Source organism: Festucalex cinctus, chromosome 10 (assembly GCF_051991245.1).
Source record: "Festucalex cinctus isolate MCC-2025b chromosome 10, RoL_Fcin_1.0, whole genome shotgun sequence".
Taxonomy (NCBI): Eukaryota; Metazoa; Chordata; class Actinopteri; order Syngnathiformes; family Syngnathidae; genus Festucalex; species Festucalex cinctus.
In genome coordinates this window covers 19,092,911-19,118,541 of record NC_135420.1, presented here as the reverse complement: position 1 = coordinate 19,118,541, position 25,631 = coordinate 19,092,911, and the positions used below count along the sequence as shown (strand labels likewise).

Below are 25,631 nucleotides of genomic sequence, written 5' to 3'. Positions count from 1 at the left end.
TGCATTGATATCTGGAGTATTCGGGACAATGCATTTATAGTGTACAGCCACACACACAAAGAATATATTATGTGGAGACTACAGTATAATGCTAGGCACTATGTAGGTATGCACAGTTTGTTATGGGATTGCAGAGTGGAGAAATGCAAAAATATATCATCATCAAAGAAGGTTGGAAGGAAGAAATAACATTTACTTCCAAGAAATCTCCACTTTGCATCACAATGTGTTGCTGCCAACAGTCAACAGCTGCTGTTATATTGCTGTGGTGGAAAAGCAAGAGAAATGTTAGCTCAAAATTCACGAGCAAATCATCACCCACATGGAAGGAAACAATATGACAGCAAAATTGGCATTTTGTTCAATCTGGTCATAATTAGGCCCATTTGAACGCTCAATAGCGCTTTTAAAATCAGATGACCTTTTTTTTTTTCTATCTTGATGGGGTTTTTTTCTCCCATATTTAAACTTGAACACATTAAAACATAAGACAAATATAATGATGTACAAATACCCAAAAAAATGAGCAGATTTATGCCAATTTTTCTTTCAAACGCTAAAGGACAAAGTATTGTAAAACAGTTTAATGTGCTGCCTGTTTCATTTCTCTATTTTTCAAAGTGTGAAGGGACCCAAAAAATGATCTTATTAATTATATTTATTTAATTAATAAAAAAAAATGTTAATCAACTGATTGATTACTCTGTTATCAAAATTTTATTCTGCCAAATTAAAAAAATCTGTGAGTTTTGTTGAATTTAGATTATTTATTGTACCGTAATTTTATTCACAATAACATCATGTTATGACAAAGTACATTGTTCATTGTACAGTAATCAAGTTCTTGTCTCATCAATTCCTTTTATAACTATGAGAAAGTTTTTATATGATGAAATGAAACTCATAAACGTCTAAAATAGTTTAAATGGGGAATATGTTATTTTCATAATGTCATTTTATGACTGCATGGTAATATTAAATCACACAATTCTGACAAGTTTTAACTTCAGGATAACAAAGTCACATGTCATAATATGAATTTTCTCATACTGTACAAGAAAATGTTACATCAAAAAATCCATCACTTTAATGTGTTGTGAAAAATTTGCATGGTTTCCATTTTAGTGTTATTGCCTTTTTGTAACGTTTCACAGCGTGACTGAATGCATTGTCATAAACGTTTCTGTAATTATTTCTCCATATGCAGTCAGTGTGTTAAAAAAAAAAAAAAAAAGATCTTTGGTTTGACTTGTTTTGTATTTCAGTAGATCCACTGCGAAATAGAATGGGTTCACTCAATTGTCGTTTTGCAGGAAGTGCTTTGAAATGTGATTTGTATCTTGCTGTATGTTTTTTTTTTTTTCTCGCAGTTGTCCTTATTTGGGTTGCATCTCATTTTTAATGTTTTTTTTTTAAGCTTCTGTATTTTGACAAAAGGGTGGACACAGCCTAAAGTTAGGTTAGGCAAATACTTTTAAGCACCCAAAAATAGATTCAACTGGGGCATCATTTTAGCAAAAACAAAAATGTAACTGACCTGAAAAAATGTTACTTAAAATAAAACACTTTGAAAGTCTCCAGATGCACAAAGTGAACAAAATGCTCATTTTTGTCATCATCATTATTGGCATAAAATAAGGAATGTGAATCATAAGAGTCCCAAGCAGACTGTAGGGATTCCATTTTCCTCTGTCATTAGAATGGAGGTGAATGGAAGGTGCTCATCCAATGGAGAGGTCAGCGCTTGCACACAAATTGGTGGCATCCATTCAACTCTGATTGGGACGTTAACGGCACGATTGCATTGCCACTTAAAGCCTGAAGCTTTTGGCTGTGGATCCAAACTGTGTTTACATTCCACTCATTATAGGGACGGAACCAGTTTGGCCACTTGGATTTACATTTTAATGATGTGCTTTCACATGTTGACATCAACAGTGTACGATTGGATGAAATCACATTTTTAGGCTTAACTTCACAAATTAAGGGTACAATATGACAGCCACACTGAAAGATAATTTGAGTTGCATTGTTACTGTATGTATGGAAAGTGCTATATTAAGTTTGATTCGTTCGATACAAGAAAAATGTCAAAATCTGAGTAAAATCTGAAATTTATATGTGGAAAAAGTCAAGAGTGCTAAGAACAATTCAAAATAAGCTATAAACATTGAGAGGAGAAAAAAAAAATCATTGTTTTAACCAGAATAAACTCTAAATTTTAGAAATAAACTTGTTTTTTTCTAGAGGGGGAAAAAAAACATTTTTATCAAAATAAGATCAAAATATTTTTTGAAAATCTGGCATTTTAATTTCAAAATAAAATAAAACATTTGTGGGGAGGAGTTATCATTCACTAGAGTAAATTCAAAGTATTATAACAAATTTTAAGAAGAAATAATGTCAATTTTGTTTCGTAATATAATGAATGTATAATGAAAGAATTATAAGAAAAGTAGTAACAAAATAAAAATAAAAAAAATTGTAGCCATTATAATAAACCATGTTACAAAAATTCACTGCTGCAATTTCTCACAATTTTTATTTGAAGAAAAATGTTTTGATTTTACAAGATTATGGACATAATCTTATTAGATTTTAAATAATCATAAACAAATATAACACAAAAAGACAGTTTTATGAAATTTAAGAAAATGTGAGAAATTGTCATTTTTTTTGAGTGAAGTCATATTGTTACGAAGAAAAAAGTGATTCTGCAACAGTCAAGTTACTAAGAAATGTAATTTGTAATATAAAGTCAGAATATTGACTACTATATTTTGCAAGCATAAAATTGTCATATTACAACAATAGAACAAATTTTGTGAGAATCAAGTTGTAATGTTACAGAAATAGAGGTAAATTATGAAAAAAAAAAGTGGCATACATATATCTGTGTTAAAAAGTTGAGGATATTGTCATTCCATAAAAGTATGACTCACCAATCAATTTATTATGAAAATGACTAGAATACGCAATCTGAAACCACAACTGTTATTGGGTTTATTCTTCAATTTAATATTTTATAACATTTTTTCTTTAGTGTGGCCCTTCATACTCCTTTCCTGACTAAAACATGATCCTCCCTTAGAAACGCTTTCATCTCGTACCTTTGTAGTCAACTACTTGCAGTTCCAGCAAACATTATCTGGCCGCCCTGCTGATTGAATTCCAATATTGACTGACCTTTGAGCTGCACTGCTAAAGCCCCGAAGGAAATCAGAAATCACTTTTTTCCCGCCTGAATGTATTGTAAGGCGGATCACACAAATATACTTTCTTCTTACAGGCAAGGGCTTAACGTACATGAAAGTTCTTTACCAATACAGGACCCATACAGTGAAACCTATGAAGTCAAACACATCCGTTCCAGAACATCGGTTCACGGGTGAGTTTGAACCTCAGTGGTGTTCAACTTTAGAGGTTCCACTTTATTTAAAAAACAAAACATTTAGGGCTCTATTTTCATGCTCTGTGCAAGTCTGGTGGGAGGCGCAGTATGAATCTGCGCAGGGGTTGGTTAGACTAAGTTTGGTATTGTATTTTTTGGGGGGTAGGAACTATGTCTTGCACCAACATACATTTCCAAATAGTGTTAAACTGATTTACAAGCTGAGTCATAAAAGAAATTAAATTCACTGTACTAGCAAAAATCAGTAACCAGGGAGTGCAAATGACCCTTAATATACTGGAATATCAATTGACCATCATACATTTGAGCCTAAAAGATGGATGTGTATAATCGATGCTCAGGGCTTACGTCCCTATGATAGCATCGCGCTTATAGCGAGCATAGTGAAGCAAAAACTCAGAAACAGGTTCCCGTTCAGGTTCTTATTCTAGTCCTCTGTCAAACAAAGTGAATGCAAGGATAGTTAGGCATACATTGTGAACTACTGTATACAAAGAAGGCGGATTTGAAAGTGTGCTACTATGCTATTCTATCAATCTGTGCATTTACTTTTATGTCTGTGAGTAGAAACAACTCAATGCAGAAGATTCCAAAGTTAAATACTGTATCAGAGTCTACTTCTGCCAGTCACTCGTTTGCATACATTCACACTATCCCACTGGAGTACTTAATTTCCTTATGGTCCTCAAATCAAGCCCCTCGTAAACTCCAGAACGCTTTCATCACGATCACAAGTTCGAGGATAACCGGGATCGGACTTTAATCTGCTCCGTCTCCGGAAGGCTCGCGATGGAGTCCTTCTTGGGTCGTACCAAGTCCCCGGCGGGTGTTCCGAAGGCGAACCCTACCCCCGTCCCGAAGGCTCCCACTGACAGCTGGTGGGGTAGCACAATCCTGTGCGGTATGGCACTGCAGACACCCGCATGGCCCGATGGGGTCTGAGCTGGTCCGATGGAAGTAGAGGACACTCGTGTGGATGGCGGTGGACTCGGGACCCCTGGGTGCATCCCCTCGTGTGGCAACGAGGGCTGAGAGGCCGACAGCGCCCTGGTGTCCTGGCTGAGGCTCCCCATTGGCAAGGAATGTGTGCTCTTATGCGTGCTGGGTCGGTGCGCAGGACTTGCTGAGTGTTGCTGGACTAAAGACAGTTGGGAGCCAGTGGCGGGACCAGCCAGAACGCTGGACCCATACGGGAGTGATCGGGGGCTCTGGACAGGGGGGCTGGACATGACTGGAGCGAAGGCACCAGAACCGAGGAGCTGCGACTGCAACGGCGAGCCAGGACTGGATACATTCTGCAACACCTGGAATCTCCTCGCCATCCTGGGAGACTGCAACGTCCCGCCGCCCACCGAGTTCCCTTGCATGGGCGGGCAAAGGCTCATGGCTACCGCCTGCTGCAAGGTGGCAATAGCGGAACTTTGGGGCTGTTGAGAGGAACCCGGCGGAGTAAAGACCCCCGCGTGCTGAGGCGGCGTTACGGACAAGGGCTGCGGCCGCGGCACGTCCACCTGCTGAACCATCTCGCGGTCGTATTTGACGATCTCTTGGATCATCTCGTTCTCGCGGTTGTTGAACACCCCCGAGTTGAGATCGTGCTGGACTTTGTGCATCAGGATGGAGTTCTTCTTGCCTAAAACGAGACAGAAAATGCAGTAGTCTTGTTAAATAATGAACTGCCCTGTGGTTAAGACCAAAGATTCTCAAACTTTTTGGGTCCAGTCACCCACAACTCTTTCATACTGTAGACCCCATGAATTGTCTTTTTTTGTACTGTAGCTATACAAACAGGTTGTTTACTATACATGCTTGTTAAGAAAAAAAAATGCCTTACTGTACAAGCTTGTTTAAAAAAAAAACAAAAAAAAACACCTTACTATACATGCTTGTTAAAAAAAAAAAAGCCTTACTAAACATGCTTGTTTAAAAAAAAATGCCTTACTGTACAAGCTTGTTTAAAAAAAAACACCTTACTATACATGCTTGTTAAAAAAAAAACGTCTTACTATACATGCTTGTTTAAAAAAAAAATGCCTTGCAATACATGCTTGTTTAAAAAAAAACAAAAAAAAAAAACGTCTTACTATACATGCTTGTTTAAAAAAAATGCCTAAGTTGCAATACATGCTTGTTTAAAAAAAAAAAAAAAAAACGTCTTACTATACATGCTTGTTTAAAAAAAAAAAACGCCTTGCTATACATGCTTGTTAAAAAAATGCCTTACAATACATGCTTGTTCAAAAAAAAGCCTTACTAAATATGCTTGTTAAAAAAAATGCCTTACTGTACAAGCTTGTTTTAAAAAAAAAAAAAAAAAAACACCTTACTATACATGCTTGTTAAAAAAAAAACGTCTTACTATACATGCTTGTTTAAAAAAAAAAAATGCCTTGCAATACATGCTTGTTTAAAAAAAAAAAAAAAAAAACGTCTTACTATACATGCTTGTTTAAAAAAAAAAAACGCCTTGCTATACATGCTTGTTAAAAAAATGCCTTACAATACATGCTTGTTCAAAAAAAAGCCTTACTAAATATGCTTGTTAAAAAAAATGCCTTACTGTACAAGCTTGTTTAAAAAAAAAAAAAAAAAAACACCTTACTATACATGCTTGTTAAAAAAAAAACGTCTTACTATACATGCTTGTTTAAAAAAAAAAATGCCTTGCAATACATGCTTGTTTAAAAAAAAAAAAAAAAAACGTCTTACTATACATGCTTGTTTAAAAAAAAAACAAAAAAAACGCCTTACTATACATGCTTGTTAAAAAAATGCCTTACAATACATGCTTGTTAAAAAAAAAAACGCCTCATTATACATGCTTGTTAAAAAAATGCCTTACAATATATGCTTGTTAAAAAAAAATGCCTTTCAATACATGCTTGTTCAAAAAAAAAATGTCTTACTATACATGCTTGTTAAAAAAAAAAATGCCTTACAATACATGCTTTTTCAAAAAAAAAAAAAAGCCTTACTATACATGCTTGTGGAAAAAAAAAAATGCCTAACTATTAGGGGTGTCACGATTCGCCAACTCCACGATTCGATTTAAATTTCGATTTTGGGGTCACGATTCGATTTTTTTTTCGATTTTTTATTTTATTTTTTTTCCGCTCCCCCACTTTATAACACAGAGGCATATGCTTCTGTAGGCTAAGGCTAGTCTATGATCATTGGTTCTATTCATTGTACAGTAAATCTTATTTCAAAAGATCGGCTACATATAGGTGATGCAATTTCCATATTATTTTTGTGTAAATTTATGTAATATATGATAATTGACATTAGGCAGGAATGATCAAATTCAAAGAATTTATTTACAATATAAAGTTAACCGTCTTGTTCTTACTGAAGTGTAAAATAAAAAATAAAAAAACAAAAACAAAAAGTCACAGTGGGTGCCTGCCATCTATTGACTGTTTTTGGTTACAACAGTGTGCTGTGCGTTCCTCTTAAAATAATGTGCAATGTGCAACAACAACAAAAAATATATTGTATCCAAAGTCATGGAACAAATACAGCCTGAACAAACTATATCCCAACATTTACAGTTGCTGGGCATACTGTAGCGTGGTTCAAGTACACTAATTAAATGTTTGAATCCAGCGTTTTCCAAGGCTGCAGGTCTGCTGCTATAAATAGACCTATGGATCTGGCGTTTCGCGCGAGCTGAAGTGTGTGGAAGTTTCACTGTAAATGAGGATGAAATAGTTGGTTGGACCGTTGTTTTCCCACTTCTAGTTGAATTTGATAAATCTAAATCTTTGTGATGCCTGCGTAAATGTCCCGTCATGTTTGTCGTGTTTCCCGTTGTTACGGCTGGCGGCTCGGGCCCGCCGCCGGCTCCGCTCCCCTAGTATGTATGTGTGTGTTTGTGTCGGCTGGTGCCCGTATAATGGTACTTCAGTTTGAATGCGCCAGCGCGACACTCTGATTGGAGGACTGTGCCAGCGCGACACTCCGATTGGACGACTGTGCCAGCGCGACACTCCGATTGGACGACTGTGCCAGCGCGACGCTATTGTGTATCCGTGTATTATACCCCTATTGGTTATTGTTGTTTCTCCTCCGTTCTGTCAGTTCTGTCAAATGCGGTTATTATTTGTTCACCTTCCACTTTCACTCCCTTGTCAAACCCCTGCCTGAAATTTCAATTAAAACTACTCAGATGTTAAAGTCGACCCGTGTTTATCTACTCTATATTTTCTGTTATTGTGTTACTTCCCTTCCCCTTGACGAGCCGGGCGTAACACCGTGGCCGAGTACAGTACGCGCACATAGCATATCTTGCAACTGTGGTCTTTTTATCGACAACGTGAACGTTGTCGACATAACTCACCGGGAACGCAAAATGTTTCCAAACTGGTGACGAGAGAAGCGGGAGCGGCTTGAAGCACCATTGCTGTGTCTGTCCGCGCTTGCCATCATGACTGCAGGAGAAGTCAGCTAACAAGTGCCGTTAGCTAGTAGCTGAATGGCTGCGTCTCATTTGCTTTCCTGGGAGGTGGCGGTGGCGGCGGTGGCGGCGGGCGCGGGGGGGGGGGGGCATCGAATCGTGTGTCCTCTCTTCTATTTCGATGCTCGAAATCGTGACGTAATTTCGATCGATTTCGATAAAAAATCAAAATCGTGACACCCTTACTAACTAACTATACATGCTTGTTAAAAAAAAAAAAACGCCTTACTATACATGCTTGTTAAAAAAAAAAAAAATGCCTTACTATACATGCTTGTTTAAAAAAATAATAAAATGCCTTACTATACATGCTTGTTAAAAAAAAAAAACGCCTTACTATACATGCTTGTTAAAAAAATGCCTTACTATACATGCTTGTTTAAAAAAAAAAATGCCTTACTATACATGCTTGTTAAAAAAAAAAAAAACACCTCATTAAAAAAAAAATGCCTTACAATATATGCTTTTTCAAAACAAAAAAAAACGCCTTACTATACATGCTTGTTAAAAAAATGCCTTACTATACATGCTTGTTTAAAAAAAAATGCCTTGCAATACATGCTTGTTTAAAAAAAAACAAAAAAAAAAACCGTCTTACTATACATGCTTGTTTAAAAAAAATGCCTAAGTTGCAATACATGCTTGTTTAAAAAAAAAAAAAAAAAACGTCTTACTATACATGCTTGTTAAAAAAATGCCTTACAATACATGCTTGTTCAAAAAAAAGCCTTACTAAATATGCTTGTTAAAAAAAATGCCTTACTGTACAAGCTTGTTTTAAAAAAAAAAAAAAAAAAACACCTTACTATACATGCTTGTTAAAAAAAAAACGTCTTACTATACATGCTTGTTTAAAAAAAAAAATGCCTTGCAATACATGCTTGTTTAAAAAAAAAAAAAAAAAAAACGTCTTACTATACATGCTTGTTTAAAAAAAAATGCCTTGCAATACATGCTTGTTTAAAAAAAAACAAAAAAAAAACGTCTTACTATACATGCTTGTTTAAAAAACAAACAAAAAAACGCCTTACTATACATGCTTGTTAAAAAAATGCCTTACAATACATGCTTGTTAAAAAAAAAAAACGCCTCATTATACATGCTTGTTAAAAAAATGCCTTACAATATATGCTTGTTAAAAAAAATGCCTTTCAATACATGCTTGTTCAAAAAAAAAATGTCTTACTATACATGCTTGTTAAAAAAAAACCGCCTTACAATACATGCTTGTTAAAAAAATGCCTTACAATACATGCTTGTTAAAAAAAAAAAAACGCCTCATTATACATGCTTGTTAAAAAAATGCCTTACAATATATGCTTGTTAAAAAAAAATGCCTTTCAATACATGCTTGTTCAAAAAAAAAATGTCTTACTATACATGCTTGTTAAAAAAAAAAACGCCTTACTATACATGCTTGTTAAAAAAATGCCTTACTATACATGCTTGTTTAAAAAAAAATGCCTTACTATACATGCTTGTTAAAAAAAAAAAAAAAACCTCATTAAAAAAAAAAATGCCTTACAATATATGCTTTTTCACAAAAAAAAAAAACGCCTTACTATATATGCTTGTTTAAAAAATAAATAAATAAATTTTTTTAAAAAACGTGGTGAGGTTGTCTTGCCTAGGATTTTTCTGTCTTGTCATTTCCTGTTGTATTTTGAAGATCCTGACTCTCCTTTCGTTTCAGGTCACTTGAACTTCCCATGTGGTCAGTGTCAACCCTGATTCCCGATTGCGTCCACCCATTTCCCATTACCCTCATGTGTTAAATAGTCTGTCTCCCCCATCTTGTGCCAAAGTGTTTCGTCTCGATCACCCAAGCCCATCCACAGTCTCGATCCCCTTGCTATCGTTTGTCTTGTGTGAGAAATTTGTGTTGTACTTTACATAGCCACAGTTTAGTCTTTAGTTTAGGAGTGTCTGGTTCTTTTGTTTATAGTTTAGATCTCCTCCCTTTTGGAGTGCCTTTAGTGTTACCTTTTCATAGCCTTTGTTTTTGTTTTTGTTTTCCCCTCAGAGTGAAGTGTTTTTTTTTTGTTTTTTTTTGTTTGTTTTTTTAATAAACATCTGCCTTGGTGGCCAACTCTCTGCACCTGAGTCCTTGAATCTGCCACAGCCTGTCAGAAGGTCATTTTGTCAAATACGCTTACTATACATGTTCATTAAAACAAATGCATAGTAATGCATTCATGGTTGTTTAAAGAAACTGCTTACTTTATATTGCCGTTTAAAAAAAAAAAAAAAGCATTACTATAAAAATCTTACAATACATGGTTGTTTAAAAAACTGCTTATTATATATGCTCGTTTAAAAAAAAAAAAGCCTTGCTATACATAGTCGTTTAAAAAAAAAAAAGAGCCTTACTATACATGGTCGTTTAAAAAAAATAAAAAAGCCTTACTATACATGGTCGTTTAAAAAAAAAAAAAAAAGTCTTACTATACATGGTCGTTTAAAAAAAAAAAAAAAAAGTCTTACTATACATAGTCGTTTAAAAAAAAAAAAGAGCCTTACTATACATGGTCGTTTAAAAAAAATAAAAAAGCCTTACTATACATGGTCGTTTAAAAAAAAAAAAAAAAAAGTCTTACTATACATGGTCGTTTAAAAAAAAAAAAAAGCCTTACTATACATGGTCGTTTAAAAAAAAAAAAAAAAAAAAGCCTTACTATACATGGTCATTTAAAAAAAAAAAAAAAGCCTTGCTATACATGGTCGTTTAAAAAAAAAAGCCTTACTATACATGGTCGTTGTAAAAAAAAAAAAAGCCTTGCTATACATGGTCTTTTAAAAAAAAAAGAGCCTTACTATACATGGTCGTTAAAAAAAAAAAAAAAAAGTCTTACTATACATGGTCGTTTAAAAAAAAAAAAAGCCTTGCTATATATGGTCGTTTAAAAAAAAAAAAAGCCTTGCTATACATGGTCGTTTAAAAAAAAAAAAGAGCCTTACTATACATGGTCGTTTAAAAAAAAAAAAGAGCCTTACTATACATGGTCGTTTAAAAAAAAAAAAGCCTTGCTATACATGGTCGTTTAAAAAAAAAAGCCTTACTATACATGGTCGTTAAAAAAAAAAAATAAAAAATTACTATACATGGTCGTTTAAAAAAAAAGCCTTACTATACATGGTCGTTTAAAAAAAAAAAAAAAAAACCCTTACTATACATGGTCGTTAAAAAAAAAAAAAAAAAGCCTTACTATACATGGTCGTTTAAAAAAAAAAAAAAAAGCCTTACTATACATGGTCGTTAAAAAAAAAAAAAAAAAGCCTTACTATACATGGTCGTTTAAAAAAAAAAAAAAAAGCCTTACTATACATGGTCGTTAAAAAAAAAAAAAGCCTTGCTATACATGGTCGTTTAAAAAAAAAAAAAGAGCCTTACTATACATGGTCGTTTAAAAAAAAAAAAAGCCTTGCTATACATGGTCGTTTAAAAAAAAAAAAAGCCTTGCTATACATGGTCGTTTAAAAAAAAAAGCCTTACTATACATGGTCGTGTAAAAAAAAAAAAAGCCTTGCTATACATGGTCGTTTAAAAAAAAAAAAAAAAGCCTTACTATACATGGTCGTTTAAAAAAAAAAAAAAAAAGCCTTACTATACATGGTCGTAAAAAAAAAAAAAAAGCCTTGCTATACATGGTCGTTTAAAAAAAAAAAAAAAGCCTTACTATACATGGTCGTTTAAAAAAAAAAAAAGCCTTACTATACATGGTCGTAAAAAAAAAAAAAAGCCTTACTATACATGGTCGTTTAAAAAAAAAAAAAGCCTTGCTATACATGGTCGTTTAAAAAAAAAAAAAAAGCCTTACTATACATGGTCGTTTAAAAAAAAAAAAAAGAGCCTTACTATACATGGTCGTTTAAAAAAAATAAAAGCCTTACTATACATGGTCGTTTAAAAAAAAAAAAAAAAAAGTCTTACTTTTCATGGTCGTTTAAAAAAAAAAAAAGCCTTGCTATACATGGTCGTTTAAAAAAAAAAAAAAAAAGCCTTACTATACATGGTCGTTTAAAAAAAACAAAAAAAAAGCCTTACTATACATGGTCGTTAAAAAAAAAAAAAAAAAAAGCCTTGCTATACATGGTCGTTTAAAAAAAAAAAAAAGCCTTACTATACATGGTCGTTTAAAAAAAAAAAAAAAGCCTTACTATACATGGTCATTTAAAAAAATAAAAAATCCTTACTATACATGGTCGTTTAAAAAAAAAAAAGCCTTACTATACATGGTCGTTTAAAAAAAAAAAAAGCCTTACGGTACATGGTCGTTAAAAAAAAAAAAAGCCTTACTCTACATGGTCGTTTAAAAAAAAAAGCCTTACTATACATGGTCGTTTAAAAAAAAAAAAGCCTTGCTATATATGGTCGTTTAAAAAAAAAAAAAAAAGCCTTACTATACATGGTCGTTCAAAAAAAAAAAAGAGCCTTACTATACATGGTCGTTTAAAAAAAAAAAGCCTTGCTATACATGGTCGTTTAAAAAAAAAAAAAGCCTTACTATACATGGTCGTTAAAAAAAAAAAAAAAAAATTACTATACATGGTCGTTTAAAAAAAAAGCCTTACTATACATGGTCGTTTAAAAAAAGAAAAGAAAAAGCCTTACTATACATGGTCGTTTAAAAAAAAAAAAAAAAACCCTTACTATACATGGTCGTTTAAAAAAAAAAAAAAAAAGCCTTACTATACATGGTCGTTTAAAAAAAAAAAAAAAGCCTTACTATACATGGTCGTTAAAAAAAAAAAAAGCCTTGCTATACATGGTCGTTTAAAAAAAAAAAAGAGCCTTACTATACATGGTCGTTTAAAAAAAAAAAAAGCCTTGCTATACATAGTCGTTTAAAAAAAAAAAAGAGCCTTACTATACATGGTCGTTTAAAAAAAAAAAAAGCCTTGCTATACATGGTCGTTTAAAAAAAAAAGCCTTACTATACATGGTCGTGTAAAAAAAAAAAAAGCCTTGCTATACATGGTCGTTTAAAAAAAAAAAAAAAAGCCTTACTATACATGGTCGTTTAAAAAAAAAAAAAAAGCCTTACTATACATGGTCGTTAAAAAAAAAAAAAGCCTTGCTATACATGGTCGTTTAAAAAAAAAAAAGAGCCTTACTATACATGGTCGTTTAAAAAAAAAAAAAGCCTTGCTATACATAGTCGTTTAAAAAAAAAAAAAGAGCCTTACTATGCATGGTCGTTTAAAAAAAAAAAAAGCCTTGCTATACATGGTCGTTTAAAAAAAAAAGCCTTACTATACATGGTCGTGTAAAAAAAAAAAAAGCCTTGCTATACATGGTCGTTTAAAAAAAAAAAAAAAGCCTTACTATACATGGTCGTTTAAAAAAAAAAGAGCCTTACTATACATGGTCGTTTAAAAAAAAAAGCCTTACTATACATGGTCGTTTAAAAAAAATAAAGCCTTGCTATACATGGTCGTTTAAAAAAAAAAAAAAAAGCCTTACTATACATAGTCGTTTAAAAAAAAAAAAGAGCCTTACTATACATGGTCGTTTAAAAAAAATAAAAAAGCCTTACTATACTATACATGGTTGTTTAAAAAAAAAAAAAAGTCTTACTATACATGGTCGTTTAAAAAAAAAAAAAAAAAAAGCCTTACTATACATGGTCGTTTAAAAAAAAAAGAGCCTTACTATACATGGTCGTTTAAAAAAAAAAGCCTTACTATACATGGTCGTTTAAAAAAAATAAAGCCTTGCTATACATGGTCGTTTAAAAAAAAAAAAAAAAGCCTTACTATACATAGTCGTTTAAAAAAAAAAAAGAGCCTTACTATACATGGTCGTTTAAAAAAAATAAAAAAGCCTTACTATACTATACATGGTTGTTTAAAAAAAAAAAAAGTCTTACTATACATGGTCGTTTAAAAAAAAAAAAAAAAAAGCCTTACTATACATGGTCGTTTAAAAAAAAAAAAAAGCCTTACTATACATGGTCGTTAAAAAAAAAAAAAGCCTTGCTATACATGGTCGTTTAAAAAAAAAAAAAAAGCCTTACTATACATGGTCGTTTAAAAAAAAAAAAGCCTTGCTATACATGGTCGTTTAAAAAAAAAAAAAAAGCCTTACTATACATGGTCGTTTAAAAAAAATAAAAAAGCCTTACTATACATGGTCGTTCAAAAAAAAAAAAGAGCCTTACTATACATGGTCGTTTAAAAAAAAAAAAGCCTTGCTATACATGGTCGTTAAAAAAAAAAAAAAAAAAATTACTATACATGGTCGTTTAAAAAAAAGCCTTACTATACATGGTCGTTTAAAAAAAAGAAAAGAAAAAGCCTTACTATACATGGTCGTTTAAAAAAAAAAAAAAAAACCCTTACTATACATGGTCGTTTAAAAAAAAAAAAAAAAAAAGCCTTACTATACATGGTCGTTTAAAAAAAAAAAAAAGCCTTACTATACATGGTCGTTAAAAAAAAAAAAAGCCTTGCTATACATAGTCGTTTAAAAAAAAAAAAGAGCCTTACCATACATGGTCGTTTAAAAAAAAAAAAGCCTTGCTATACATGGTCGTTTAAAAAAAAAAGCCTTACTATACATGGTCGTGTAAAAAAAAAAAAAGCCTTGCTATACATGGTCGTTTAAAAAAAAAAAAAAAGCCTTACTATACATGGTCGTTTAAAAAAAAAAAAAAAAGCCTTACTATACATGGTCGTTAAAAAAAAAAAAGCCTTGCTATACATGGTCGTTTAAAAAAAAAAAGAGCCTTACTATACATGGTCGTTTAAAAAAAAAAAAAAAAGTCTTACTATACATGGTCTTTTAAAAAAAACAAAAAGCCTTGCTATACATGGTCGTTTAAAAAAAAAAAAGCCTTACTATACATGGTCGTTTAAAAAAAAAAAAAAGCCTTACTATACATGGTCGTTTAAAAAAAAAAAAGAAAAGCCTTACTATACATGGTCGTTCAAAAAAAAAAAAAACCTTGCTATACATGGTCGTTTAAAAAAAAAAGCCTTACTATACATGGTCGTTTAAAAAAAAAAAAAAAAAGTCTTACTATACATGGTCGTTTAAAAAAAAAAAAAAAAGCCTTACTATACATGGTCGTTTAAAAAAAAAAGAGCCTTACTATACATGGTCGTTTAAAAAAAAAAAAAAAGTCTTACTATACATGGTCGTTTAAAAAAAACAAAAAGCCTTGCTATACATGGTCGTTTAAAAAAAAAAAAGCCTTACTATACATGGTCGTTTAAAAAAAAAAAAAAGCCTTACTATACATGGTCGTTTAAAAAAAAAAAAGAAAAGCCTTACTATACATGGTCGTTCAAAAAAAAAAAAAACCTTGCTATACATGGTCGTTTAAAAAAAAAAGCCTTACTATACATGGTCGTTTAAAAAAAAAAAAAAAAAGTCTTACTATACATGGTCGTTTAAAAAAAAAAAAAAAAGCCTTACTATACATGGTCGTTTAAAAAAAAAAAAAAGCCTTACTATACATGGTCGTTAAAAAAAAAAAAAGCCTTGCTGTACATGGTCGTTTAAAAAAAAAAAAAAAGCCTTACTATACATGGTCGTTTAAAAAAAAAAAAAGCCTTACTATACATGGTCGTAAAAAAAAAAAAAAAGCCTTACTATACATGGTCGTTTAAAAAAAAAAAAGCCTTGCTATACATGGTCGTTTAAAAAAAAAAAAAGCCTTACTATACATGGTCGTTTAAAAAAAAAAAAAGAGCCTTACTATACATGGTCGTTTAAAAAAAATAAAAGCCTTACTATACATGGTCGTTTAAAAAAAAAAAAAAAAAAGTCTTACTTTTCATGGTCGTTTAAAAAAAAAAAAGCCTTGCTATACATGGTCGTTTAAAAAAAAAAAAAAAAAGCCTTACTATACATGGTCGTTTAAAAAAAACAAAAAAAAAGCCTTACTATACATGGTCGTTAAAAAAAAAAAAAAAAAAAAGCCTTGCTATACATGGTCGTTTAAAAAAAAAAAAAAGCCTTACTATACATGGTCGTTTAAAAAAAAAAAAAAGCCTTACTATACATGGTCGTTTAAAAAAAAAAGCCTTACTATACATGGTCATTTAAAAAAATAAAAAATCCTTACTATACATGGTCGTTAAAAAAAAAAAAAAGCCTTACTATACATGGTCGTTTAAAAAAAAAAAAAGCCTTACGGTACATGGTCGTTAAAAAAAAAAAAGCCTTACTCTACATGGTCGTTTAAAAAAAAAAGCCTTACTATACATGGTCGTTTAAAAAAAAAAAAAGCCTTGCTATATATGGTCGTTTAAAAAAAAAAGAGCCTTACTATACATGGTCGTTTAAAAAAAAAAGCCTTACTATACATGGTCGTTTAAAAAAAAAAGAGCCTTACTATACATGGTCGTTTAAAAAAAAAAGCCTTACTATACATAGTCGTTTAAAAAAAAAAAAAGAGCCTTACTATACATGGTCGTTTAAAAAAAATAAAAAAGCCTTACTATACTATACATGGTTGTTTAAAAAAAAAAAAAAGTCTTACTATACATGGTCGTTTAAAAAAAAAAAAAAAAAAAGCCTTACTATACATGGTCGTTTAAAAAAAAAAAAAGCCTTACTATACATGGTCGTTAAAAAAAAAAAAAAGCCTTGCTATACATGGTCGTTTAAAAAAAAAAAAAAAGCCTTACTATACATGGTCGTTTAAAAAAAAAAAAGCCTTGCTATACATGGTCGTTTAAAAAAAAAAAAAAAGCCTTACTATACATGGTCGTTTAAAAAAAATAAAAAAGCCTTACTATACATGGTCGTTCAAAAAAAAAAAAGAGCCTTACTATACATGGTCGTTTAAAAAAAAAAAAGCCTTGCTATACATGGTCGTTAAAAAAAAAAAAAAAAAATTACTATACATGGTCGTTTAAAAAAAAGCCTTACTATACATGGTCGTTTAAAAAAAAGAAAAGAAAAAGCCTTACTATACATGGTCGTTTAAAAAAAAAAAAAAACCCTTACTATACATGGTCGTTTAAAAAAAAAAAAAAAAAGAGCCTTACTATACATGGTCGTTTAAAAAAAAAAAAGCCTTGCTATACATGGTCGTTAAAAAAAAAAAAAAAAAAATTACTATACATGGTCGTTTAAAAAAAAGCCTTACTATACATGGTCGTTTAAAAAAAAAAAAAAAAAAAGCCTTACTATACATGGTCGTTTAAAAAAAAAAAAAGCCTTACTATACATGGTCGTTAAAAAAAAAAAAAAGCCTTGCTATACATGGTCGTTTAAAAAAAAAAAAAAAGCCTTACTATACATGGTCGTTTAAAAAAAAAAAAGCCTTGCTATACATGGTCGTTTAAAAAAAAAAAAAAAGCCTTACTATACATGGTCGTTTAAAAAAAATAAAAAAGCCTTACTATACATGGTCGTTCAAAAAAAAAAAAGAGCCTTACTATACATGGTCGTTTAAAAAAAAAAAAGCCTTGCTATACATGGTCGTTAAAAAAAAAAAAAAAAAATTACTATACATGGTCGTTTAAAAAAAAGCCTTACTATACATGGTCGTTTAAAAAAAAGAAAAGAAAAAGCCTTACTATACATGGTCGTTTAAAAAAAAAAAAAAAACCCTTACTATACATGGTCGTTTAAAAAAAAAAAAAAAAAAGCCTTACTATACATGGTCGTTTAAAAAAAAAAAAAAAAGCCTTACTATACATGGTCGTTAAAAAAAAAAAAAGCCTTGCTATACATAGTCGTTTAAAAAAAAAAAAGAGCCTTACTATACATGGTCGTTTAAAAAAAAAAAAAGCCTTGCTATACATGGTCGTTTAAAAAAAAAAGCCTTACTATACATGGTCGTGTAAAAAAAAAAAAAGCCTTGCTATACATGGTCGTTTAAAAAAAAAAAAAAAGCCTTACTATACATGGTCGTTTAAAAAAAAAAAAAAAAGCCTTACTATACATGGTCGTTTAAAAAAAAAAAGAGCCTTACTATACATGGTCGTTTAAAAAAAACAAAAAAAAAGCCTTACTATACATGGTCGTTTAAAAAAAACAAAAAAAAAGCCTTACTATACATGGTCGTTAAAAAAAAAAAAAAAAAAGCCTTGCTATACATGGTCGTTTAAAAAAAAAAAAAAGCCTTGCTATACATGGTCGTTTAAAAAAAAAAAGAGCCTTACTATACATGGTCGTTTAAAAAAAATAAAGCCTTGCTATACATGGTCGTTTAAAAAAAAAAAAAAAAGCCTTACTATACATAGTCGTTTAAAAAAAAAAAAAGAGCCTTACTATACATGGTCGTTTAAAAAAAATAAAAAAGCCTTACTATACTATACATGGTTGTTTAAAAAAAAAAAAAGTCTTACTATACATGGTCGTTTAAAAAAAAAAAAAAAAAAAAGCCTTACTATACATGGTCGTTTAAAAAAAAAAAAAAGCCTTACTATACATGGTCGTTAAAAAAAAAAAAAGCCTTGCTATACATGGTCGTTTAAAAAAAAAAAAAAAGCCTTACTATACATGGTCGTTTAAAAAAAAAAAAGCCTTGCTATACATGGTCGTTTAAAAAAAAAAAAAGCCTTACTATACATGGTCGTTTAAAAAAAATAAAAAAGCCTTACTATACATGGTCGTTTAAAAAAAAAAAAAAAAGTCTTACTATACATGGTCGTTTAAAAAAAAAAAAAGCCTTACTATACATGGTCGTTTAAAAAAAAAAAAAAAAGTCTTACTATTCATGGTCGTTTAAAAAAAAAAAAAGCCTTGCTATACATGGTCGTTTAAAAAAAAAAAAAAAGCCTTACTATACATGGTCGTTTAAAAAAAAAAAAAAAAAGCCTGGTCGTTAAAAAAAAAAAAAGCCTTGCTATACATGGTCGTTTAAAAAAAAAAAAAAAAGCCTTACTATACATGGTCGTTTAAAAAAAAAAGCCTTACTATACATGGTCGTGTAAAAAAAAAAAAAAAAAAAGCCTTACTATACATGGTCGTTTAAAAAAAAAAGCCTTACTATACACGGTCGTTTTAAAAAAAAAAGTCTTACTATACATGGTCGTTTAAAAAAAAAAAAAAAAGCCTTACTATACATGGTCGTTTAAAAAAAAAAAAAGCCTTGCTATACATAATCGTTTAAAAAAAAAAAAAGAGCCTTACTATACATGGTCGTTTAAAAAAAATAAAAAAGCCTTACTATACTATACATGGTTGTTTAAAAAAAAAAAAAAAGTCTTACTATACATGGTCGTTTAAAAAAAAAAAAAAAAAAAAAGCCTTACTATACATGGTCGTTTAAAAAAAAAAAAAAGCCTTACTATACATGGTCGTTAAAAAAAAAAAAAAGCCTTGCTATACATGGTCGTTTAAAAAAAAAAAAAAGCCTTACTATACATGGTCGTTTAAAAAAAAAAAAGCCTTGCTATACATGGTCGTTTAAAAAAAAAAAAAGCCTTACTATACATGGTCGTTTAAAAAAAATAAAAAAGCCTTACTATACATGGTCGTTTAAAAAAAAAAAAAAAAGTCTTACTATACATAGTCGTTTAAAAAAAAAAAAAAAGCCTTACTATACATGGTCGTTTAAAAAAAAAAAAAAAGCCTTACTATACATGGTCGTTTAAAAAAAAAAAAAAAAAAAGCCTTACTATACATGGTCGTTAAAAAAAAAAAAAAAAAAGTCTTACTATTCATGGTCGTTTAAAAAAAAAAAGCCTTGCTATACATGGTCGTTTAAAAAAAAAAAAAAAAAGCCTTACTATACATGGTCGTTAAAAAAAAAAAAAAAAAAGTCTTACTATTCATGGTCGTTTAAAAAAAAAAAAAGCCTTGCTATACATGGTCGTTTAAAAAAAAAAAAAAAAAAGCCTTACTATACATGGTCGTTCAAAAAAAAAAAAGCCTTACTATACATGGTCGTTTAAAAAAAAAAGCCTTACTATACATGGTCGTTCAAAAAAAAAAAAAACCTTACTATACATGGTCGTTTAAAAAAAAAAAGCCTTACTATACATGGTCGTTTAAAAAAAATAAAAAATCCTTATTATACATGGTTGTTTAAAAAAAAAAAAGCCTTGCTATACATGGTCGTTTAAAAAAAAAAAAAAAAAAAAGCCTTACTATACATGGTCGTTTAAAAAAAAAAAAAAAGCCTTACTATACATGGTCGTTTAAAAAAAAAAAGCCTTACTATACATGGTCGTTTAAAAAAAAAAAAGAGCCTTACTATACATGGTCGTTTAAAAAAAATAAAAAAGCCTTACTATACTATACATGGTTGTTTAAAAAAAAAAAAAAGTCTTACTATACATGGTCGTTTAAAAAAAAAAAAAAAAAAAGCCTTACTATACATGGTCGTTTAAAAAAAAAAAAAAGCCTTGCTATACATGGTCGTTTAAAAAAAAAAAAAAGCCTTACTATACATGGTCGTTTAAAAAAAAAAAAAAAGCCTTACTATACATGGTCGTTAAAAAAAAAAAAAGCCTTGCTATACATGGTCGTTTAAAAAAAAAAAAAAAAGCCTTACTATACATGGTCGTTTAAAAAAAAAAGCCTTACTATACATGGTCGTGTAAAAAAAAAAAAAAAAAAAAGCCTTACTATACATGGTCGTTTTAAAAAAAAAGCCTTGCTATACATGGTCGTTTAAAAAAAAAAAAAAGCCTTGCTATACATAGTCGTTTAAAAAAAAAAGAGCCTTACTATACATGGTCGTTTAAAAAAAATAAAAAAGCCTTACTATACTATACATGGTTGTTTAAAAAAAAAAAAAAAGCCTTACTATACATGGTCGTTTAAAAAAAAAAAAAAGCCTTGCTATACATAGTCGTTTAAAAAAAAAAAGAGCCTTACTTTACATGGTCGTTTAAAAAAAATAAAAAAGCCTTACTATACATGGTCGTTAAAAAAAAAAAAAAAAAAAGGCTTACTATACATGGTCGTTTAAAAAAAAAAAAAAGCCTTACTCTACATTGTCGTTAAAAAAAAAAAAAAGCCTTGCTATACATGGTCGTTTAAAAAAAAAAAAGAAGCCTTACTATACATGGTCGTTTAAAAAAAAAAAGCCTTGCTATACATGGTCGTTTAAAAAAAATAAAAAAAGTCTTACTATACATGGTCGTTTAAAAAAAAAAAAAAGCCTTACTATACATGGTCGTTTAAAAAAAATAAAAAAGCCTTACTATACATGGTCGTTTAAAAAAAAAAAAAAAAAAGTCTTACTATACATGGTCGTTTAAAAAAAAGAGCCTTACTATACATGGTCGTGTAAAAAAAAAAAAAGCCTTGCTATACATGGTCGTTTAAAAAAAAAAAAAAAGCCTTACTATACATGGTCGTTTAAAAAAAAAAAAAAAAGCCTTACTATACATGGTCGTTTAAAAAAAAAAAGAGCCTTACTATACATGGTCGTTTAAAAAAAACAAAAAAAAAGCCTTACTATACATGGTCGTTTAAAAAAAACAAAAAAAAAGCCTTACTATACATGGTCGTTAAAAAAAAAAAAAAAAAAGCCTTGCTATACATGGTCGTTTAAAAAAAAAAAAAAGCCTTGCTATACATGGTCGTTTAAAAAAAAAAAAAAAAGCCTTACTATACATGGTCGTTTAAAAAAAAAAAGAGCCTTACTATACATGGTCGTTTAAAAAAAAAAGCCTTACTATACATGGTCGTTTAAAAAAAATAAAGCCTTGCTATACATGGTCGTTTAAAAAAAAAAAAAAAAGCCTTACTATACATAGTCGTTTAAAAAAAAAAAAAGAGCCTTACTATACATGGTCGTTTAAAAAAAATAAAAAAGCCTTACTATACTATACATGGTTGTTTAAAAAAAAAAAAAGTCTTACTATACATGGTCGTTTAAAAAAAAAAAAAAAAAAAAGCCTTACTATACATGGTCGTTTAAAAAAAAAAAAAAGCCTTACTATACATGGTCGTTAAAAAAAAAAAAAAGCCTTGCTATACATGGTCGTTTAAAAAAAAAAAAAAGCCTTGCTATACATGGTCGTTTAAAAAAAAAAAAAAAAGCCTTACTATACATGGTCGTTTAAAAAAAAAAAGAGCCTTACTATACATGGTCGTTTAAAAAAAAAAGCCTTACTATACATGGTCGTTTAAAAAAAATAAAGCCTTGCTATACATGGTCGTTTAAAAAAAAAAAAAAAAGCCTTACTATACATAGTCGTTTAAAAAAAAAAAAAGAGCCTTACTATACATGGTCGTTTAAAAAAAATAAAAAAGCCTTACTATACTATACATGGTTGTTTAAAAAAAAAAAAAGTCTTACTATACATGGTCGTTTAAAAAAAAAAAAAAAAAAAAGCCTTACTATACATGGTCGTTTAAAAAAAAAAAAAAGCCTTACTATACATGGTCGTTAAAAAAAAAAAAAAGCCTTGCTATACATGGTCGTTTAAAAAAAAAAAAAAAGCCTTACTATACATGGTCGTTTAAAAAAAAAAAAGCCTTGCTATACATGGTCGTTTAAAAAAAAAAAAAAAGCCTTACTATACATGGTCGTTTAAAAAAAATAAAAAAGCCTTACTATACATGGTCGTTTAAAAAAAAAAAAAAAAGTCTTACTATACATGGTCGTTTAAAAAAAAAAAAAGCCTTACTATACATGGTCGTTTAAAAAAAAAAAAAAAAGTCTTACTATTCATGGTCGTTTAAAAAAAAAAAAAGCCTTGCTATACATGGTCGTTTAAAAAAAAAAAAAAAGCCTTACTATACATGGTCGTTTAAAAAAAAAAAAAAAAAGCCTGGTCGTTAAAAAAAAAAAAAAGCCTTGCTATACATGGTCGTTTAAAAAAAAAAAAAAAAGCCTTACTATACATGGTCGTTTAAAAAAAAAAGCCTTACTATACATGGTCGTGTAAAAAAAAAAAAAAAAAAGCCTTACTATACATGGTCGTTTAAAAAAAAAAGCCTTACTATACACGGTCGTTTTAAAAAAAAAGTCTTACTATACATGGTCGTTTAAAAAAAAAAAAAAAAGCCTTACTATACATGGTCGTTTAAAAAAAAAAAAAAGCCTTGCTATACATAATCGTTTAAAAAAAAAAAAAGAGCCTTACTATACATGGTCGTTTAAAAAAAATAAAAAAGCCTTACTATACTATACATGGTTGTTTAAAAAAAAAAAAAAAAGTCTTACTATACATGGTCGTTTAAAAAAAAAAAAAAAAAAAAAGCCTTACTATACATGGTCGTTTAAAAAAAAAAAAAAGCCTTACTATACATGGTCGTTAAAAAAAAAAAAAAGCCTTGCTATACATGGTCGTTTAAAAAAAAAAAAAAGCCTTACTATACATGGTCGTTTAAAAAAAAAAAAGCCTTGCTATACATGGTCGTTTAAAAAAAAAAAAAGCCTTACTATACATGGTCGTTTAAAAAAAATAAAAAAGCCTTACTATACATGGTCGTTTAAAAAAAAAAAAAAAAGTCTTACTATACATAGTCGTTTAAAAAAAAAAAAAAAGCCTTACTATACATGGTCGTTTAAAAAAAAAAAAAAAGCCTTACTATACATGGTCGTTTAAAAAAAAAAAAAAAAAAGCCTTACTATACATGGTCGTTAAAAAAAAAAAAAAAAAGTCTTACTATTCATGGTCGTTTAAAAAAAAAAAAAGCCTTGCTATACATGGTCGTTTAAAAAAAAAAAAAAAAGCCTTACTATACATGGTCGTTCAAAAAAAAAAAAAAAAAAGTCTTACTATTCATGGTCGTTTAAAAAAAAAAAAAGCCTTGCTATACATGGTCGTTTAAAAAAAAAAAAAAAAGCCTTACTATACATGGTCGTTCAAAAAAAAAAAAAAAAAAAAGCCTTACTATACATGGTCGTTTAAAAAAAAAAAAAAGCCTTACTATACATGGTCGTTAAAAAAAAAAAAAAGCCTTGCTATACATGGTCGTTTAAAAAAAAAAAAAAAGCCTTACTATACATGGTCGTTTAAAAAAAAAAAAGCCTTGCTATACATGGTCGTTTAAAAAAAAAAAAAAAGCCTTACTATACATGGTCGTTTAAAAAAAATAAAAAAGCCTTACTATACATGGTCGTTTAAAAAAAAAAAAAAAAGTCTTACTATACATGGTCGTTTAAAAAAAAAAAAAGCCTTACTATACATGGTCGTTTAAAAAAAAAAAAAAAAGTCTTACTATTCATGGTCGTTTAAAAAAAAAAAAAGCCTTGCTATACATGGTCGTTTAAAAAAAAAAAAAAAGCCTTACTATACATGGTCGTTTAAAAAAAAAAAAAAAAAGCCTGGTCGTTAAAAAAAAAAAAAAGCCTTGCTATACATGGTCGTTTAAAAAAAAAAAAAAAAGCCTTACTATACATGGTCGTTTAAAAAAAAAAGCCTTACTATACATGGTCGTGTAAAAAAAAAAAAAAAAAAAGCCTTACTATACATGGTCGTTTAAAAAAAAAAGCCTTACTATACACGGTCGTTTTAAAAAAAAAGTCTTACTATACATGGTCGTTTAAAAAAAAAAAAAAAAGCCTTACTATACATGGTCGTTTAAAAAAAAAAAAAGCCTTGCTATACATAATCGTTTAAAAAAAAAAAAAGAGCCTTACTATACATGGTCGTTTAAAAAAAATAAAAAAGCCTTACTATACTATACATGGTTGTTTAAAAAAAAAAAAAAAAGTCTTACTATACATGGTCGTTTAAAAAAAAAAAAAAAAAAAAAGCCTTACTATACATGGTCGTTTAAAAAAAAAAAAAAGCCTTACTATACATGGTCGTTAAAAAAAAAAAAAAGCCTTGCTATACATGGTCGTTTAAAAAAAAAAAAAAGCCTTACTATACATGGTCGTTTAAAAAAAAAAAAGCCTTGCTATACATGGTCGTTTAAAAAAAAAAAAAGCCTTACTATACATGGTCGTTTAAAAAAAATAAAAAAGCCTTACTATACATGGTCGTTTAAAAAAAAAAAAAAAAGTCTTACTATACATAGTCGTTTAAAAAAAAAAAAAAAGCCTTACTATACATGGTCGTTTAAAAAAAAAAAAAAAGCCTTACTATACATGGTCGTTTAAAAAAAAAAAAAAAAAAGCCTTACTATACATGGTCGTTAAAAAAAAAAAAAAAAAAGTCTTACTATTCATGGTCGTTTAAAAAAAAAAAAAGCCTTGCTATACATGGTCGTTTAAAAAAAAAAAAAAAAAGCCTTACTATACATGGTCGTTCAAAAAAAAAAAAAAAAAAGTCTTACTATTCATGGTCGTTTAAAAAAAAAAAAAGCCTTGCTATACATGGTCGTTTAAAAAAAAAAAAAAAAGCCTTACTATACATGGTCGTTCAAAAAAAAAAAAGCCTTACTATACATGGTCGTTTAAAAAAAAAAGCCTTACTATACATGGTCGTTCAAAAAAAAAAAAAGCCTTACTATACATGGTCGTTTAAAAAAAAAAAGCCTTACTATACATGGTCGTTTAAAAAAAATAAAAAATCCTTATTATACATGGTTGTTTAAAAAAAAAAAAAGCCTTGCTATACATGGTCGTTTAAAAAAAAAAAAAAAAAAAAGCCTTACTATACATGGTCGTTTAAAAAAAAAAAAAAGCCTTGCTATACATGGTCGTTTAAAAAAAAAAAGAGCCTTACTATACATGGTCGTTTAAAAAAAATAAAGCCTTGCTATACATGGTCGTTTAAAAAAAAAAAAAAAAGCCTTACTATACATAGTCGTTTAAAAAAAAAAAAAGAGCCTTACTATACATGGTCGTTTAAAAAAAATAAAAAAGCCTTACTATACTATACATGGTTGTTTAAAAAAAAAAAAGTCTTACTATACATGGTCGTTTAAAAAAAAAAAAAAAAAAA

The 25,631-nt window shown here is 29.3% G+C and overlaps 1 protein-coding gene across 1 annotated transcript in view; it reads right to left on the bottom strand.

Annotated features, from left to right (window-relative positions):
* Positions 1 to 216: 216 nt before the first annotated feature.
* The window catches only part of hcn2b (hyperpolarization activated cyclic nucleotide-gated potassium channel 2b), an 84,904-nt gene continuing 59,489 nt past the window's right edge, over positions 217 to 25,631 (bottom strand). The window contains exon 8 of the mRNA XM_077534677.1: positions 217 to 5,045. Coding sequence (XP_077390803.1) covers positions 4,141 to 5,045 — 905 coding nt within the window. The 3' untranslated portion in view covers positions 217 to 4,140. The remainder of the gene's footprint in view (positions 5,046 to 25,631) is intronic.